Source organism: Mirounga leonina, unplaced genomic scaffold (genome assembly GCF_011800145.1).
Source record: "Mirounga leonina isolate KUSES-001 unplaced genomic scaffold, KU_Mleo_1.0 Mir_165, whole genome shotgun sequence".
Lineage (NCBI taxonomy): Eukaryota > Metazoa > Chordata > Mammalia > Carnivora > Phocidae > Mirounga > Mirounga leonina.
In genome coordinates this window covers 62270044-62288852 of record NW_023270415.1, presented here as the reverse complement: position 1 = coordinate 62288852, position 18809 = coordinate 62270044, and the positions used below count along the sequence as shown (strand labels likewise).

Below are 18809 nucleotides of genomic sequence, written 5' to 3'. Positions count from 1 at the left end.
AAGAATTAGGGCTTCTGAACTTCTTTCTGTGGTGCAGCCCTGTAGGCAGGAAGGTAACGAGGCTTCAGGTAGTAAAGGACTTTTTTAGTCGAACGATGCTTTTGCACAGAAGAGCCACCCTATCTCCATACTAACGTGTTCACCGTTTCCGTCTCTCCTAGTTCCTGGACATCTCCATTAAATGGACCACCCAGGAAACCCTTCCTCCAAAGTACCTTCATTATGACCCAGAGACCTCTCGTCAGCTGATGTGTGACAAATGTCCTCCCGGAACCTCCCTAAAACAGCACTGCACAGCAAGGCGGAAGACCGTGTGCGCCCCTTGTCCCAGCCACTACTACACAGACCGATGGCACACCAGCGACGAGTGTCTGTACTGCACCCCGGTGTGCAAGGAGCTCCAGCACGTCAAGCAGGAGTGCAACCGCACCCACAACCGGGTGTGCGAGTGTGAGGCAGGGCGCTACCTGGAGCTTGAGTTCTGCCTGAAGCACAGGAGCTGTCCCCCTGGGTTTGGAGTGCTCCACGCTGGTACGCATCGCCTCTCGACACGCGGCAAAATTAATGAGATCGTAGAGTCAGGTAGTACTGAAAGTTTAAGGGAACGCTTTTGGCCTGATGATATTGTAGGATAGCAAATTGCAAAGGTAATAGAACCTGCTAGGTACGTCCTATGGGGCTGGCTTGCTGCCAAAGGACCATTTCTCAGAGGAATACTTTGCCACTCGGGGGCAATTTAGTGACAAATCTCCAGTGTGGCAAAAGGCTCTTTAATGAGATGCGTGATGGAGTACTCTTTTTTAAAGGGACACACTCGGAGTCCACTGGGTAAATAGCTGATACCTCTGTGCTTCCCTTCAGCATGGACAGCTTCAGACTGCAGTGCTTTTTGACAAACATCAGAAATGATCATTGATACCAAGAGAGTAATTAGGCTGATATTAATGAGGCTCTGGAGTGCTAACAATGAGCAGTTATAATTAGTTATGTAAAAAATGAGAATGGTTAGGGGAAATGCATTTCATTATTAAAAACGAAGCTAGTTCTTCCCTTGGCAGGGGTGTCGAGTGTCTGTGAGGATAAAGCCCGGCAGCATCTCTTAAAATGAGCTTATTCTTTATCTTAGACAAAACAGATCCTCAAGCCAAGAGTCAGTACTTGTCTACAAACAAAGTACTTTTCTCTTCTTGCATTTTGAACAGCATAGGTTAGGGCCAGTGTGCACGTGCACTGAATCTTTTAAAGCTGCAACCCACATTTTTTCCTACCACATTGACGAAGCTTCAATGTAGGCTGCATCCTCTTGTGGCTTGGGAAAATTAAGAATATTCACTTACTTTACTTTTTTTTTTTCCACTTTTCTGGAGGAAGTAGTAATCAGTATAGATTCTGAAGCAGAGTTTCTCACCCACAGTGCTACTGACATTTAGGGCTGGATAATTCTTTTTGTGGGCAGCTGTCCGGTGCATTGTAGAATGTTTGGCAGCATCCCTAGTCTCTAGCCACTAGAGGCCATCAGCACTCCTCCCTGAGTTATGACGACCAAAAATATCTCCAGACATTGTCAGTTGTCCCCTGGATGCCAAAATCCCCCCTGGTTGAGAACCACTGGCTTAGAGGACGCTCATTACTTGTAATTATTTTAACGTTCAGAAGTTGTGATACACAGAGCCTAAATTATTCGATGGCAAATATTTTAAGTTTAAAGGCATATGAAGGAAACATTCAAAAGTTGAAATCTGTTTCGTTTCCTAAGTTGTGAATCGCTTAAGAATAATTACAGGAGGTGCAAATTGCATGAGTGTCCCTTAAAATGTCTCTAGCATGAGTATTTGAGGGAGAAATGGGTGACACTTCCTAGCGTTTATTGGATGATGCTTTGGGATTCAAAACCTAAACCAAATTGTAGGGGGCGTCAAACTCACCCAACAAAACCAAATCCGTTTAATTCAATTCAGTTCAGTTGTATATGCAGAAAAATTAATTAAGCAGGGACTCTACAGCTTGGAAACTAGAAAAATTTGGAAAATAATGGAAATGGCAAGGAATTTTATCACATCAGCGTGAAAATTTGTTTAGGGAATGAAGCAAGCAGGCAGCCAGAAGACAAAGAGACACATTTTATTTTGCGCTACCACAGTGGGGCTTACTTACTTACCTCTCCCTCCCTAAAAACCCACAGGGCAGAGTTCCTCATGGAAAATAAGAGGTTTCCAGTCCAAAGAGAACGAAGGACTATGCAGTGTTATTCCACAAAGTATTAACCATTCCTTGCTGCTGTCGTTTTGAAGTCAGATTGTCTCCTTTCTATGTTTTACCTACTCCCATCTGTCTGTGTGTCCTGTCATTCCGATGTCCTTCCGTACGGCTGGCATGGTGACATCCTCAACGGGAGAGCAGAGCTCCTCTCCTCATTATAGTATCTCCCATTTTGCCTGTCAGGTTATACCGTTTACATTTCCATGGATATTAATAAAGCAAAGTCTTTTACTTAGATAGGTAAATCTTTTTTTACAAAAAGTTCTAACAATGATAAAAGAGGGAAAGGTTCAGAAAGGTCATTGTTGAAAGCCTCCCAAATGTTTCAGAAACTTTACCTTCCATTATTCTTGGATTCTGTTTGTTAAAGAACTTTACAAGCTCCATTACCTGAAAGAATGTCTTGTATCGTTGACCTTCTCATCCAGATGCATGGCGCAACCCAAGCCTTCAGCATGTATCTGAAGAATGATAAGATTCTTCTTCGTGCAGTGACAGAATACTATGGAGTCAAATACCTCTGCTTATGATATTGTAGGAACTGGTGTGCATTTGGATCCCATTGAAGGAGAGAGGTGTAGTAAGAAAGTATTAAACAAAACAAAACAAAAAAATTAGAACTCTATGTAAAGTTTTTCCTAACACGATGTCACTGCAATGCTGGAAATGGCATGGGAAAGATTCAGACCGTGGTTAGCCCCTTCCTCTTTTTTTTTTTTTTGCCAGCCCTTTGTCATTTTTACTGATCAATGCATCATCCATCCCTTTAGAAGAAGCAGGAGCTGAAACTAGAACCAAACCGTTTTGCTCTTTCTTTCTTTCTTCTGGTCTTGATACAATGAGGTGGGGAGTTTGAATTTTTAATAAATGAAGTTTATTAACTTTCTGTAGCTTTCATTTGTCCCTTTGTATTTGTTATCTCGCCTGAGCCAGAATTGGCCTGAAAAACTATATTTGAATATTGAAGTCTGCATCTGTTCAACTAGCTTACACTAGATGGAGGTATTTTCATATGCAAATACACTGTAATGTGTAATTTGGCTATGCATGACAGAGTCAAGGGTTGGAGGGTATTTATCTTTAGTTGTTGGCTGGTTCAAGTTCTTCTAACCAGCGAGTTCTCCAAACTTATCAAGTATCTTTCCACCATGAAATAAAATGCCCTTGCAGTCACCCTTCCCTGAAATTTTAACGACTGTGCTCTTTTAAAACTCAATAGTTTAAGCAAACGGTTTATCATCTCCCATTTACTGTGTAGCTTAACTGCAGGCTTACGCTTTTGAGTCAGTGACCAACTTTATTGCCACCTTCAAAAGTTTATTATAATGTTGTAAATTTTTACTTCTCAAGGTTAGCATTACTTATGAGTTGCTTCACAATGAGGATTCAGGAAAGACAGGACTTCAGGAGGCACCGATTGGAATTTAACAACCCAGCGTTCAGTGGGTACTGATTTCAAAGAATGCTATTACGGCAGACGCACAGCAGTTATTTTCATGATTTTCCAGAAAGAGATGTGTGACGAATCTGGCTGAAAACGAGGCCTCACCGATGCTTGGGCACAGGCAGGACAAGTGAACACCCTTGCTCTTTCCTTTCCTCTCATTTCGTGTTTTGTAGGTCACAGCACAACACACTTGTGTTTGTATTACAGGGAAGGGAGACTGCTGAGGGGCTCCTGGCTGTAGAGGTTTCCGTCTCTGTCTAATGAAGTGAAAAATGCTTGAAGTTTTGTGCAACATGATAGTAGCAGTAAAAACCAAGTGGAAAGTCTTTCCAAAACGGTCTTAAGAGGAACTGTCTGCTGTGAAAGTATTTGAGCAGAAAGTGCTAAATTGCTTGGTATTTTCTGTAGGAACCCCAGAGCGAAATACAGTTTGCAAAAGATGTCCAGATGGGTTCTTCTCGAATGAGACGTCATCTAAAGCACCCTGTAGAAAACACACAAACTGCAGTGCATTTGGTCTCCTTCTAACTCAGAAAGGAAATGAAACTCATGACAATGTATGTTCTGGAAACAGTGAATCGACTCAAAAATGTGGAATAGGTAATTATATTTCAAAATGTCAGCCTTGGTACCACCTCTGAATTGAATGCAAGATCCTCTGGCTACCTTCTCAGAGAACCATATTTTTCCATTCTTGAATGTTAACCAGCTACGACTGTTCTCTGCCTCACTAAGACCACAAGTCACAGTCTCTCCAGAGGTCTCACCTTGTCATGATCGTGCTCCCAAACTTGACTTTCTCCCTTTTACACTGGAATCAAATCTTACCCATGGGGAAAGGGGTTGTGTAAAGATTATGTCTAAGGCCAAATTATCAGTCTGAATTGTAGAGTTTTTGGTAAATCATGCATTTTCATTACTTTTAAGAATAAAAACTGGAAAAAAAAAAAGAATAAAAACTGGCAACCAAGAAGCATTGTGACATAAACTGGTAACAAATCAGACAGTGCAAACCTGGCTTTGTTACCTGTGGTGTTATGCCTCGACTGCACAGAGGTGATCAGTTCCTCTGATTGTCCTAAACTCTGTATTCAGGAAGGGTCACTAGCTCCAAGCTCATTATGTGACTGCATCCCATAGTGGTGTCATTCCTACTACTAGACTAATCTCAGACCTTCTATCAAGGATGCATCACACCAAAGATGACCTGCCTTTTATCATATAACCAGCTTGACTCCCCCCCAAGCATCTTTTCGTATGACATAGAAGAATATGAAACATAGGAATGTGGGCTGAGATATTTAAGACTCACACCCAGTTCCAACATGTTTTCACCCTGTAATCCGAATCTTTGACAAGTCATTTAGCCTTTCTGCTTTCCTAGTCAAACAATGGGATGAGGGAAGGAGTGATAAGAGGAGCGACTTCTAATTTTAACACTCTCTTTATTTAATTCATTTTTAGTTTTATTTTTATCATTCATTGAGCACTTACTATGTGCCAGGTACTTCTGCTATATGAGCTTTAATCTTTACAAAAACACTGTGAAGTTCAATATAGGTGGTGAAGTGGCAGTCAGAATTCAAAGCCAGGTCTGATGAATCTGAAGACAAACTCTTAATCTATCCAGACACTCAGGCCATTGTACCTCTTTTCTAAATGGCATATTTTTTTGTGTTGATTATTTTCCCACTTAATGTATGCTTATACATCCATCTCCGTCCTTGTTCTCAAAGGTAAACTATGTGTTTATGTGTGTGCAGAAAACAGTCTACTACTCTAGGTTACTTTTCATGCTCCTCTAAAGACAGTAATTATATTTGTTTTGACATTGATCTTGAAGTAACCTGTGGATGCTAGCTAACCCTTTAACGGGATATTTAATATTTACATTCAAATATGTGAATGTGTATATCGAGACACAGAATTTTTTGCTGCAATTTATTTATAGCAATGTTTTCATTAGACATTTGTTAAATTCTCTCCCCTAAATGCCCTAAAAGAACATTAGAAAGGACATAAGCCCAGTTGGGTTGACAATCTGCCACTAAGACCAGCCAACAGAGGGTTGATTTTATCCGAACTTCACATTTTAACACATTCGATTTTTAAAAACCCCGATTGTGTTGGCTTATTTATTTATTGCCCACTAGACTTCCAAGAATCCAGTTGCTAAGTAAATCTTCTTGGTTTTCCCACCTTTAGACGTCACCCTGTGTGAGGAGGCATTCTTCAGGTTTGCTGTTCCTACAAAGTTCACCCCTAATTGGCTCAGTGTCCTGGTCGATAATTTGCCGGGCACCAGAGTAAACGCAGAGAGCGTAGAGAGGATAAAACGGCGACACAGCCCACAAGAGCAAACTTTCCAGCTCCTGAAGTTATGGAAGCATCAAAACAAAGATCAAGATATGTTCAAGAAGATCTTCCAAGGTATGATAACCTGAAATAAACAAATCAAGCAGAAATCACACCTATTTATCATAAACAAGAAGACTATGTACCTGTTCAGTTGTGTGGACAATGTTTCCCTTTGGGAATTACTATTGGACTAAAATGTTTTCACCAAGCAATGTTATAGAAGATATCCCTAGAGCGGTCGTGCAAGGCTTTATTCTCACCTCCTCCACACCCCGACTGCTTTTTAAAGTATATGGAACATTCTAAAACAAGAGACAGTCCATTTCAATACAGGACTAGACCTCAGGAATTCCACCTCTAGATCCCTTAGCAGTTTTATTAGCATCCCCTCTGGCCTACCTAGATGTTCTTTAAACACTTTGGATCTTATCTTGCATTTCCACCAAGAAGCTCTGTTGTATTTATTTGTATTTATTTGGTAATTCTGTCCAGAGGGCCTCCAAGCGTCTTACAGATGTCCTCTCATTAATCCTAACAGCATAGCCTATTTTTAAAATTACCATTTTAATAGCATATGTTGTGAGGATTAATGAGATGAGGTCTGTAAAGTGTTTGAGCTTCTTAGAGAAAAGGGCTAGTTAAAACCAAGTACTCTCATGTTTTAGACTTTTATAAAAAAAGTCTCCTTTAGAAACTGTGTGTGTGTGTATGTGTGTGTGTGTGTTATGATGGGAAAGAATCCAAGGGGAAAAGGAAGTTTCATGCAGTGTGGACTGTAAGCTTTAGGGTATACAGTGGAAAGAGTTCTGACTTCAGTTAGCATTGGGAGCACCTGCCAGAAAGGAGGAGGAAGATTTTCATAATGCAGACAAAGTGAGAAACCCATCTGCTCTTTACCTGTAGTTAGATGACCAAAGAGTCCTATACTTCCTCAAACATCTGAAACTGAGGCCTGTTATGTTAGGAGACTTAAGATTTTTGACTTTCACTTGTGCAGAGTAAAGTTTTCTTCTGTTTTTGGCAAATAAAATGTATTCTTTGAAAGTATAATTAGCCCTGAAGCAGGAAGAAAAAGGGGGTGGGGGAAGAGATGGGATAAGAGAATCAGGGACTGTTAGAATTGGAAGGGGCCAAATTCTCTATTTTATAAATAAGCACATTTCAGTCCAAAAAGATGAACTGACTTGCCTTAGGGCTCACAGACAGCAAATGACTCGTGTCATTAATGGAAATGTTAGATACTCCCTCTTATGTTTATGTCCCAGCTCATTACTGAAATATTCTCTAGGTCATATGAATCCTACCATTCTTTGTCCTCATTCTATTGAGTTTTTCAGATCTCCTCCTCCTCCATAGTAATCCTCTGGTGCTATTTATTAAAGACCATTTATCACACCCAACTCTTCAAATGAGGTATATATCACATAACCACTAATGAAAGTTTATATTACAAAATGGCTAAGTCGAATACTTTATTCCTATTTTTCTGAAACGTTATCGTTTTAATTTTTCCAGTTTTTCTTAGAAAACTGAGGGTGATGTGTCTATAGTTTTCTACTGTTCATTTCCAAAATCAGGGCTTTTCACAAAGCTCTGCTGGTTGCCTAGAATACATAAAGCACATTACCCTTTATAACACGAAATAATATTCAACTCAGTTCTCACAAATAACTAGCATCACTTAGCCCTCCCCTCCGCCATAAAAGGAAGGGGAAGGTTATCCTTAAAATAAATTTATGAAATTCTGGGAGAAGCTCCTTCTGCCTCATGGTCGTTTTGTGGTGGCGGCTTTAGAATATACATTATGTGACCGTCTCTCCGGGCTTTTGCTTGATGCAGATATCGACCTGTGTGAAAACAGCATACAGCGGCACATTGGACACACAAACCTCACCTTCGAGCAGCTCCGGACCTTGATGGAAAGCTTGCCGGGGAAGAAAGTCACAACAGAAGACATTGAGAAGACGTTGAAGGCATGCAAATCAAGTGAGCAGATTCTGAAGCTGCTCAGCCTGTGGAGAATAAAAAATGGCGACCAAGACACCCTGAAGGGCTTAATGCATGCACTGAAGCACTTGAAAACATACCACTTCCCCAAAACTGTCACTCAGAGCCTGAGGAAGACCATCAGGTTCCTTCACAGCTTCACCATGTACAGATTATATCAGAAGCTATTTTTAGAAATGATAGGGAGCCAGGTCCAATCAGTAAAAATAAGCTGCTTATAACCGGAAATGGTCACTGGGCTATTTCCTCACAATGGACCAGATCCAATGAATGAGTAAACTGTTTCTCAGGCACTTGAGGGGGGTACAGTGATTTCTTTCTCATCTCCAAGGACTAGATTTGGCCACAGGGCACAAAAAGAAAGAATGGTGTGGAGAAAGAACTAACATCTCCCCCAAAAGTTCAATAAACCCCAAATAGTTTATCCAACTGATAGATCTGGTCCCATATCTACTGACTATATTTTCCCTTATTTACTGCTCACAGTAATTCAACTGGAAATAAGAAACTAGATCCATTGTGCCTTACTAAATATGGGAATGTCTAACTTAAATAGCTTTGAGATTTCAGCTGTGCTAGAGGCTTTTATTAGAAAGCCATATTTTTTTTCTGTAAAAGTTACTAATATATCTATAACACTATTACAGTATTTCTATTTATATTCATTCAGATATAAGGTTTGTACATATTATCATCCTAAAGGGAAATTGTGTAAGACAATTTTAGAAAGAAAAATATATATTCTGTTTATTATAATGACAAATGAGAGATAAAATATATTTTTTAATGGAAAGTTTATAGCATTTCTTAATAGGTACTGCCATTCTTCCTGTGTGGAGTGTTTTTGTAATGTACTTTTACCTGTATAAGCTGTAATATCATTTTATAGAAAATGCATTATTTAGTCAATTATTTAATGTTGGAAAGTGTATGAAATATAAATTATCTGAATATTAGATGCTCTGAGAAATTGAATGTACTTTATTTAAAAGATTTTATGTTTTTACTATCTAAACAACATCATTAAAGTTTTCAAATTATTTTTCATTGCTTTTCCTCTTGGTTTTATTTGAATCGGGCGTTAATGGGTCTGAGGTTTCACATTTTTTCCTGTTCTTTTATCATCAGGACCACCTGAGAATTGTTAAAAATGCAGATTCCTGGACCAATTTATTGAGAAACTGAGGAGGAGGGCAGAAACCTGCATTCTTAATAAATTCCAAAGTAACTCTTACTACATTGAAATTGGAGAATTTCTGAAGTCAAGCTTAGTATACAGGCGGTGCAAACCACTTACAACTGCACGGCTAGCATCGAGAGACCAAACTAGTTTTATTTTGGTTGCAAGTAATGGAAACTGGCACTACTTAGTTTAAGAAAATAATTGGAAGGGTGGGGTATTGGGTTGAATGATGGTGCTCTCCCAAAATATCTTAGCCTGTGAATGTTACCTTATTTAGAAAAAGGGTTTTGTAGATGTAATTAAGGATCTTGAGATGAGGAAATCATCTTGGTGGGCCCTAAATCCAACGGCAAGTGTCTTTATAAGAGACACACAAAGGGGAAAGACAGAGAAGATGTGCAGACAGAGGTAGAGATGGGAGTGATGAAGCCTTAAGCCAAGGAACCCAGGGAAGACAGGGAACAAATTCTCCCCCAGAGCTTCTGCAGGTAGTATAAAGCACTGCTGACAACTTCACCTTGGACTTCTGGCCTCCAGAGCTATGACAGAATTAGTAGCTTTATTAATGTTTATTAGTGAAAGAGTTAATGTTTCCAGCCACTCAGCGTGTGGTAATTTGCCGCAACAACTATAGAAAACGAATACAGGTTGTATCCGAGCCTCAGAAATAACAGACTGAAAATAACTGTGGGCCCCTTGGGGGCAGAATTTCCTACACTTTGTCCTCAGTCTTTCATTCCTGTATCTTTCAGTTCAAAATTTCACATTCCTGGGATAGAGACTCTGGTTGTCCTAGATTGGGACTGGTGTAAAGACTTGGCTAGTGCGGGTCTGTCTTTTTCAGTTGCGATTCCCAAGAAGGGGATATCACTGTGAACAGGGTCTATTCCATCCCATCATTGTGTAGGCTACAAAGGTAAGACTATGACTTGGAGTACAACATTGGTGCTGATCAACCCTACCTTTGTGAAATCACATCCAGTTATGGACACTTTGACAGAAGGGCAGATCTAGGTAAATACCACACAAACTCATAAATCTGGGGGAATAAAAAGCAGAGGTGAAGTCAAGAGGCTCAAACCCAGAGACTCAGAATCCCAACATGGCAATACTTGAAGTGAAAAAAATTGTGGGAATTAAGTGCTGAGGGTATAAGCTGCAGAACAGGAGTTAACATTAGGAGCCCTCACTCCCCCTTCAGAGGCTCTAGTTCTTCCACCAAAGTTCCTATTTACAGAAAATGAAATGGTCTCCTCGCACCAACTAGGCTTGAGAAACATCTGAAAGTTAATGGCATCAAGTATAAATCACTGAAATGCCAATTTCATTGGCTTCCCTGGTTGCTACTCTGCGTTCACTCTACCTCAACCTTCTCCTCCAAGGGAAATAGGGTATGTGACTTCACGTCCATTTCTCTTTTTCTTAAAACTTACAATTTTAAAACAGCTTTAGATTTACAGAATCACTAAAAAGATAGTATAAAGTATCCCTAGTGAGCTATTTTGTAAAATGTGACTCAATTTCAGTCTTTCTGATGTTTTTTCATGAATAGACTGATGTTAAGGATCTGGGGGAAGAATATCATGTAGGTAATGGCCCTTCTCACATCATATCAGGGGCCAGTGCTATCAGCATGACTAATTACTGTTGATACTAACCTTTGTAACTGAGTTAATTTCTATATAAGATGTGAGATACACACTGAAGCCCCCCCGGCCTTCTTTACTTATGGTCCTCCAGTTGTTCCAACATGATTTCTTTTTTTTTCTTAAAGATTTTACTTATTTGAGAGAGAGAGAGAGAGCATATGAGAGGGGGGAGGGTCAGAGGGAGAAGCAGACTCCACGCTGAGCAGGGAGCCCGATGCGGGACTTGATCCCGTGACTCCAGGATCATGACCTGAGCTGAAGGCAGTTGCTTAACCAACTGAGCCACCCAGGTGCCCCCCAACATGATTTCTTGAAAAGACTAGCATTTCTCCATTTAATTGCCCTTGCATCTTTATTAAAAATCAGTTGATTATATTTGTGTGGGTCTATTTCTGGATTCTCTATTCTGTTCCATTTATCTGTAAATCTGTCCTTCCACCAATACCACACTCTCTTAATTATTTGCACTTTATAGTAAAGCTGAAAATTATTTCTGATGATTACTCTGTCACGTGGCAGTATACTGGCTTTTTCTTGCCTTTTTGTATGTCTCATAATTTTTTTTTGTTAAAAGCCAAATGCGTTGAGTAGGTCAGGAGACAGGTAAATGGTTTATATACCTGGATATGGTCATGCCTGTCCTTCTGCTAGAACTGTAATGGAAGGCTTTACATTAATTCAGTTAGCAATTCACTAATTCAATCTTTCTTTTCTTTCTTTCTCTTTCTTCTTTCTTTCTTTTCTTTCTTTCTTCTTTCTTTCTCTTCCTTCCTTCCTTCCTTCCTTCCTTCCTTCCTTCCTTCCTTCCTTCCTTCCTTCCTTCCTTCCTCCCTCCCTTCCTTCCTTCCTTTCTTTCTTTCCCCTCCCCTCCCCTCCTCCCCTCCTCTCCTCTCCTCCCTTCCCATCCCTTCCCTTCCCTTCCCTTCCCTTCTCTTCTCTTTTCTCTTCTCTCTTCCTTACTTTTCTTTTTGCAATGGTTATACTCAGTGCATCAGAGATTTCAAACTCCTAGAGATAGCTTGTTTTCAGGGTGGTGGATGTGTATCAGAGCAATGCCTGTTTGAGTTTTAGATCTTCCCCTTGAGCTGCTTCTCAAAAAGCTTCTGTCTACACATTCTTATTCCTTTCCCATCCCTTGCCCAGCAGCATTTTGCTGTTACTTGTCACTTGAAATCTGCCAGTTGTGGATTCAGCACCTAATCCTGCCCCTTGTCCCAAGAATAGACTTTTCCCCACCTTCTGTTCCCTTTCCTCAGCTGTAATGAGTGTTCACCAATGTTCTAGAGCCAGTGGGTTTTCCCTTTCCCCTGCTTCATTAATGTTTTGATTAATGCTACTGCCCCTCCCTCCAAGATCTTATGGTTCTTTTTGATCTATTGATCTATTCTGTGAGTACTCAATGGGGTTCATGGAGAAAGAACATGCAAAAGCGCTGGAGGAAGTCATCAAGTGGACATGATCACTGGTTGATCTGAGAGCTGGACACAGACAATCAGAGGCTCCTCACCTAGTCTCCTGTCCTTGGAACATAAATTCTTCCCACCATTCCCACATAATTCTTGCCCCTGTGCGTGCATAGCCTCCTTTTCTCTCAATATCCCCCACCACAGCAGTGCATTTGTTACAACTGATGAACCTACACAGACACATCATTATCACCCAAAGTCTACAGTTTACATTAGGGTTCACTCTTGTTACTGTACATCCAATCAGTTTTGTTGGTTTTTTTTTTAAGTCATGACGGTGAATTTAGTTTGGTTTTTGTCATAACCAATTCCAGTTCTCTGCATTTCTCCCAGGAAGAAGTTAGAACTTGGTCAATTTTGCTGTTTAAAAACTTGATGTGAAAGATTGGATGGGAATTTAAACTATCCTCATGAGTCCAGACCCACTGTGTCCTCTTGTTCATCTAGAACCTTACACAAGGTGTGAAGTATTTTTGATGGGTTAGTTTTATGGACTAAAGAATACAGACCAAGAAATAATTTTGAAATCCTTATTCTAGACCAGTCATATGAAATATTCCAAGAAGTTTTTACTTATTAACCATGATTTTTCTATTCTACCTATTTTGTTAAGCATCTTACTCAATAGATTATCTTCAGTATGTATGCATATACTGAAAATCTTTGTTCCATTGAAAATAATACTTTTGAGTGCCAAATTATAGTACTAAACACAGTGCACTTTATACCAGTTCTAAGCAAGAGATAGAGTGGCAAACTATCATTACTTCCCGGAGCATAGTCTTGGGTTGTTCTAATTTTCTATTTGTGAAACTATCCCTGTCAATCATAAAGGTGTTTATGCTCAGGTGTAGAAATAGGTGTGAGAGAAAGGGAGAGCTCTGAGAACAGAGAACTCTATGCTCTTCTTTGCCAATGCAGAGACTGATAGCCCTAGGAGTAGCTCCTTTTCAAAATGCTTAACACCTTTGGAGATATTTTCTAAACTGATGCCCAAACTCAATCTGAGGGACACACTTTTATTATTCTCTTCTCTTGATCAAAGTTCAAAATAGCAGCTGCTATCAGTTCAATTAGTGTAATTATGATTGTTGATATTGAATACAAATATATGCGCTAATTCTTTGACTTTCTTGCTGTTATTTTCCAAATTTCTCTCTCCTCAAATCTAGGAAGCCATAAAACAGGGATTTAACAGTAATAATAACAATTATCTCTGCAGCTGAATTTAAATACATCTGTCCTGAAGATGGCTAGAATCAAGTTGGAGAGATAAGATGTACACATAGCAGAGTACTTGCTAATACCGGACAGTAGATACTTAGTACCAACTGAATTGCATAAATATGGTACATTCATCAACTGTCATCTCTGAAGCCCAGGGCAGGCCAAGAAGCAATAACTTCAGCTAGGTTTTACAGGTACATCTAGGCAGAGAGAATGAGGTGGGATGTAGATATAAGGAATTGTATTGGAAAAGCCATAGAGGCTAAAATGTACATATGGAATGCAAAAGCATTGTCTAGACTCATGTAGTTTATATAAAAATTTAAAGAGTACTATAAAATAAGCTCAAAGAAGTTTATTAGTAATACACTGTGAGTTGTGAAACTAACTGCTTTATCTACCCAGAACTCTTCAGTTTAGTCTGGTAAGCACCTCCTTCTTTTAGGTAACTGCTCTCTCCCACCCCACCCCAACTCAACCACATAGTTCCAATGGGGCCTGACAATAACAGCCTCTTTCTGAACACCCAACTATTTCTTGCACTCCCCCCAAGGCATTCAGTGAGAGACCTTCCTTAGCATGTGTGCATTTGGAATTACTTAAAGAAAATTTTTTTCTGCCCAATGAAAATCTATAAAAAGTATGAGGCTAAAGTTGCCAGAGGCCGCAGAGAAAGGGAGCTATCAGAGAGAAGAAGAAAGAAGAGACAAGCAAGGAATCCTGATGATGTTCAAGCCCCTGGTTCTAGCCACATCTTTTCTTCCTGTTATTTAGCTTTGAAACCACTGACTTTCCCTTTTCCCCCAAGCCAGTTTCTGTAATTCATAAACAGGAGTCCTGACTAACATATAGAGTAAATAAGAGGTCTTTGAATGCCAGAGAAAGGTGTTTGGATTTGAGGAGCTAACTGTGATGATTGTGAGGTTCTATCCATCTGAGAATCTTTAATTTTATAATATTTACCTATAAACACAATAGGAACCATTGAAGTTTTAAGAAAGGTATTGATGTTTGCAAAGTAGAATTTCAAGAAGATTATTCTGGCAGGAGTGTATAGAATGGATTGGAGCGGGAATAGATTAGAGATTATTAAACTAGAAGAGCTGACTACTAGAATAGTTCAGCCATGAGGTAAATAGGCAACTCAGACTGCAGGTGGGAGCCCAGAGTGGAAAGGAAAGTTCACAGTAAAGAACCATTAATCTTTCCAGGAGAGTCATCAGAGAAGGAGCACCATCACTGGGTATTTGGTTATGACTAATGGATTGAGATTCCTGTCTTTTTCCAAATATTTAATACAAAATAAGTCTCCCATTTCTTTGGGTTTTCTTGAGTCTTTTCCCAGGGAAATCCACCTCATCTTTTGAGACACAAAAGCTTAAGTCATATTTCCACAAAAATCCTTCTTACTAAAACAAAGACATCTTCCAAATTGACATTTCAATAGCAATTTTGGTTTTTCATGACTCACTGACTTCAGGCAAGAGGAGGTAAACAGGACAGATCATGCATAAAACCTGTATCGTTCTCATGGAATCATAGGTTTCTGAGAGACAACATGAGGTCATCTGTTCATCTCTCCTGCCTTGGTCCAGCCATTCCTAAACTAGCCTGGAGAGTGATGACCTTGGATTTTAGCATTTTTAAAGTGTCTTATTGCTATAGTGATGCCCCAACACACACACACACACACACACACATGCATATATGTACACACAAGCAAAGCACACAAGCGCACATGTGAACACATGCACAACACAAACATGTACATGTGCACATGTACACACATGTACACACACACACAGCCAATGGAACCCAATTTCAGGACTTAAGAGCTCTCATTCTGTCATTGAGATTGGGCAAAAATGGTTTTTTTAATAGAAACTCTTACTTTCTTGGAATTTTAGAGCAGGTAGCCTTTATAGATTGTTCCAACCTAGTTGTTTATCAAACTTACCTAATCATAAGTATCATTTGGGATTGTTTGTTCAAACTGTACATTCCATAGCATCCTCCCAGGATGATTTTGAGTCACGGGTCAGGACTTGGGAGCTAGAATTCTTATTGGGCAATTTTGGGAGATATTATTATATCTAATCCTTGAGGACCAAATGAGGCTGCAAGAAATTAAATTGCACAGCTGCTATCAGAACTCAGAGCTTCTCAGTCCTATCAAGACTCTTGTTTAACTTTGTGCTTCTCTTAACAAAGATGGGAAACCCTTAGCTTTCTCTCTTGGGGTGTGCTTAATCCCACTGTACATGTATCAATCATTGCATTTAGCACCTGACAGTTTAACTGTCTCCCTTGATGTTGATGTTATGCTCATAATATCAACAGCAATAATAATAATGACTATAATTTATTAAATGCTTTCCTGTTAGATGTGGGTCCATTTAGGTTCTTAGAAAACAATGTTCTATAAAGGCAAAAGCTAGGAAATCACTGATTCATCTGATTTGTCATTGTTTCTACATTGACCTGGTACTCACAGTGAAGGTCATTTATTGAGAACTTGTGAGGAAGAAAGCCCTACACTTAAGACCATTACAGACATCATCTCATTAAATCTGAACAACCCAGTTATCAAATCATCATCATTTTCCTAAAAACCAACAGCTTTCAGCTTACTTCCCCTGACATTCACCATTCTTTTATTTGGGACCTCTATTATTATATAGTGCTTGGACTGGGTGTAATATTTGATCTAGTCACAGCTGTCTCAAGTCTTATACACCCTTCCAATGATCTATCCCAATCACACCTTTGGATTTAAGCTTGAGATAACAAACATCACTCCTGAGATAGAAAGACAGCAAGAGTCAAAAAGGAGAGAAAAAAAAACAAAAAACCCACAATTTTGAAAAACAGAAATCCACTAGCCAGGAATCCAAGAGTAATGGTTTTGCATGGAAAACTCCATCTGTCTTTTTGTGGAATCTGGATCAGATTTTTCCCTCCAGCCACGAGAATATGCCACTCAAAAGGATCTGCCTTGGATGGTGACAAGATGTACTCTGCCATTAAGCACTCGTGGCAAGGAAAGCATCCAGGATTTGCTTACTAAGAGCGGATGGCAAAAGAAGTAAGCTTTGCTAAAGTCTCCAGAAAAAAATTCTGTTTAAACCCAAACCATGGAGTCAAGACTGGGTATTAAAAAAACTTTAAGCCAACAGACTGGCACTTGGGGGTAGCTGGCACTGTTATCTTTCCCTAATTATTTGAAAATACACTCTGTTGACTAAGCCACATTTAAAGAATAGGGAATGTCATAATAAAGCTTCTAGAAAAAATAAAATGTGATGGGCTCTGAGCATAAAAGAAAAATAAGAGCAGATTCTACCTAGAAATAAGTAGCCAGCTTTCTCAGAAGCAGGCCCACGTGGGTTAATAAACCTTCAGTAAAGGAAAAAGGGATTAGGAGTGAGACACACCTAATTTTAAATCCTGTCCCTTCTCCTAAATACTGTGATTGCTTTGCGGCTCAGCCTTCCTGTCTGCACAATTGATAGAATAAAACCTCAGAAGCTTATCTGGTCATCCCACATAAATTTCTATCCCAGCACTTGGCCTAGTAACCAAGTGTTTTTTTAAAATGTATTCTTCACAAGAGATAAATTCACATGAGGGATGACACCCAACCATTTTGTGTGATCATCGGAGGGAAATGATAAATGGGTGTTCCTTCAGGAAACTATGCTGGTTATTTGGTGCAGAGCTGTAACCACCTCACCACAAGATGGAAGAGAGGCAAGTCAGGAGGAGGCAGCTGAGGGGGAAAGGAGGCATCCACAGGCCTGGCTTTCATTCTGGGCCCCAGACATGCTGGGCCTCCCTGGGCAACTCCCTGAAGCTTATGGTGTCCCAGTGGCAATGGAGCTGTTGAGTATAGACACAGTGCACCTGCAGCCAAGATGGGTTTTGACAAATGCAGCAGCAAGCTGTTGTAGGCATCATAGCGACAGCAGATGCAGGCATTGAAGGGGTGTCCTCCCTTCACATGCAGAGCAGACGCTGTGAATTTTTCAATTACAGTAAGACCCTCTTTAAGACGAAGCTCTCTCCCAGCCACTGACATTTGAGAGGTTGAGCCAGCATATCCCCCCAAAGTTAGATAGTTCACTGAGTGTTCAGTGAAGCCACATCAATCACTTTGACTTCCTTTTGATGAACTGGATAAAAGAAAATCTTGCTCAGAAAGAACCATTCCGACTGGGAATAATCTTAAAGGACAGATGAAAATAACTGTCACTGAACACCTGTCACGTGCCAAGATCTTACCTTTTTATGTTCATTCTCTTAACAGCTTTACAAATTAGGCCTTAATATTCCCATTTTAAAGATAAAGGGCTATGGCCCAAAGAGAATTAGTTACATGTCCACCATTTCATTGCAAGTGAGTAACAGAAACTCCATTTTGTCTTTTAGACCCTGTCATTTCATTCTATCCCACTGGCGCAAAGACATTGGGGAAGTCAGAATGGTCAATGAAGAATCAAGGTGTGAGTATTTTAATGTTGTATTTAATGTTCTCAGCATTTTCTTTTGGCCTTAGTGTTGAGGGGAAACTAGTTGCACACAATTCTGAGTTTTGCCCACAGACACTGATGTCATGCACTATCCACCTACGCTGTTTCCACCCCAAGTAGGTGAGCAGAAATTCAATTCTGACACTAGGAGCTAGAGGTAACACAGACCTCCCAGGTTAAGGGCAAAGTCCTCCACAAGACTGCCTCCATTTCAGAGGTTAGCTACCAGCCACAAGTCTCAGGGCTCTTCAGGCCACAGAAACTTCTGACAGACCAGCTACAAAAAAGGGGTTCCCCATGACCCCAGATTCAATGACTTGTTGGAATGACTCTCAGAACTCAGGAAAACACCATATTTATGATTATACTTTTTTATAAGGGATACTCCTAGGGTTAAGACCTGGGAGGGTCCCAGATATGGAGCTTCTGTGCCCTTTCTTGGGAGAATCAGATGCATCACCCTCTCAGCACAGCAATAATGTGTTTACTAACCAGAAAGCTCCACTGTCTAGAGTTTTTATTGGGGTTTCATTACATGAGCATGATTGATTGAACTCAATTTCCAGCCCTCCTCCATGCCACAGATGTCAAGATAGCTCAAAGTTCCAACTCTCTAATCAACATGTGCTTGCTTGCTTTTCTTTCTTTCTTTCTTTCTTTCTTTCTTTCTTTCTTTCTTTCTTT

The 18809-nt window shown here is 39.9% G+C and overlaps 1 protein-coding gene and 1 long non-coding RNA gene across 2 annotated transcripts in view; one reads left to right on the top strand and one right to left on the bottom strand.

The window, feature by feature from the left end:
- The window catches only part of TNFRSF11B (TNF receptor superfamily member 11b), a 28452-nt gene extending 19340 nt beyond the window's left edge, over nt 1-9112 (top strand). Inside the window, exons 2-5 of the mRNA XM_035011810.1 lie at nt 162-531; nt 4115-4306; nt 5912-6136; nt 7904-9112. Of these exons, the coding sequence (XP_034867701.1) occupies nt 162-531; nt 4115-4306; nt 5912-6136; nt 7904-8292 (1176 nt within the window). The 3' untranslated portion in view covers nt 8293-9112. The remainder of the gene's footprint in view (nt 1-161; nt 532-4114; nt 4307-5911; nt 6137-7903) is intronic.
- The window catches only part of LOC118015153, a 40370-nt gene continuing 27571 nt past the window's right edge, over nt 6011-18809 (bottom strand). Inside the window, exons 4-5 of the long non-coding RNA XR_004680543.1 lie at nt 7959-8076; nt 6011-6146 (exon numbers count right to left, since the gene is read on the bottom strand). This is a non-coding gene — a long non-coding RNA (uncharacterized LOC118015153). The remainder of the gene's footprint in view (nt 6147-7958; nt 8077-18809) is intronic.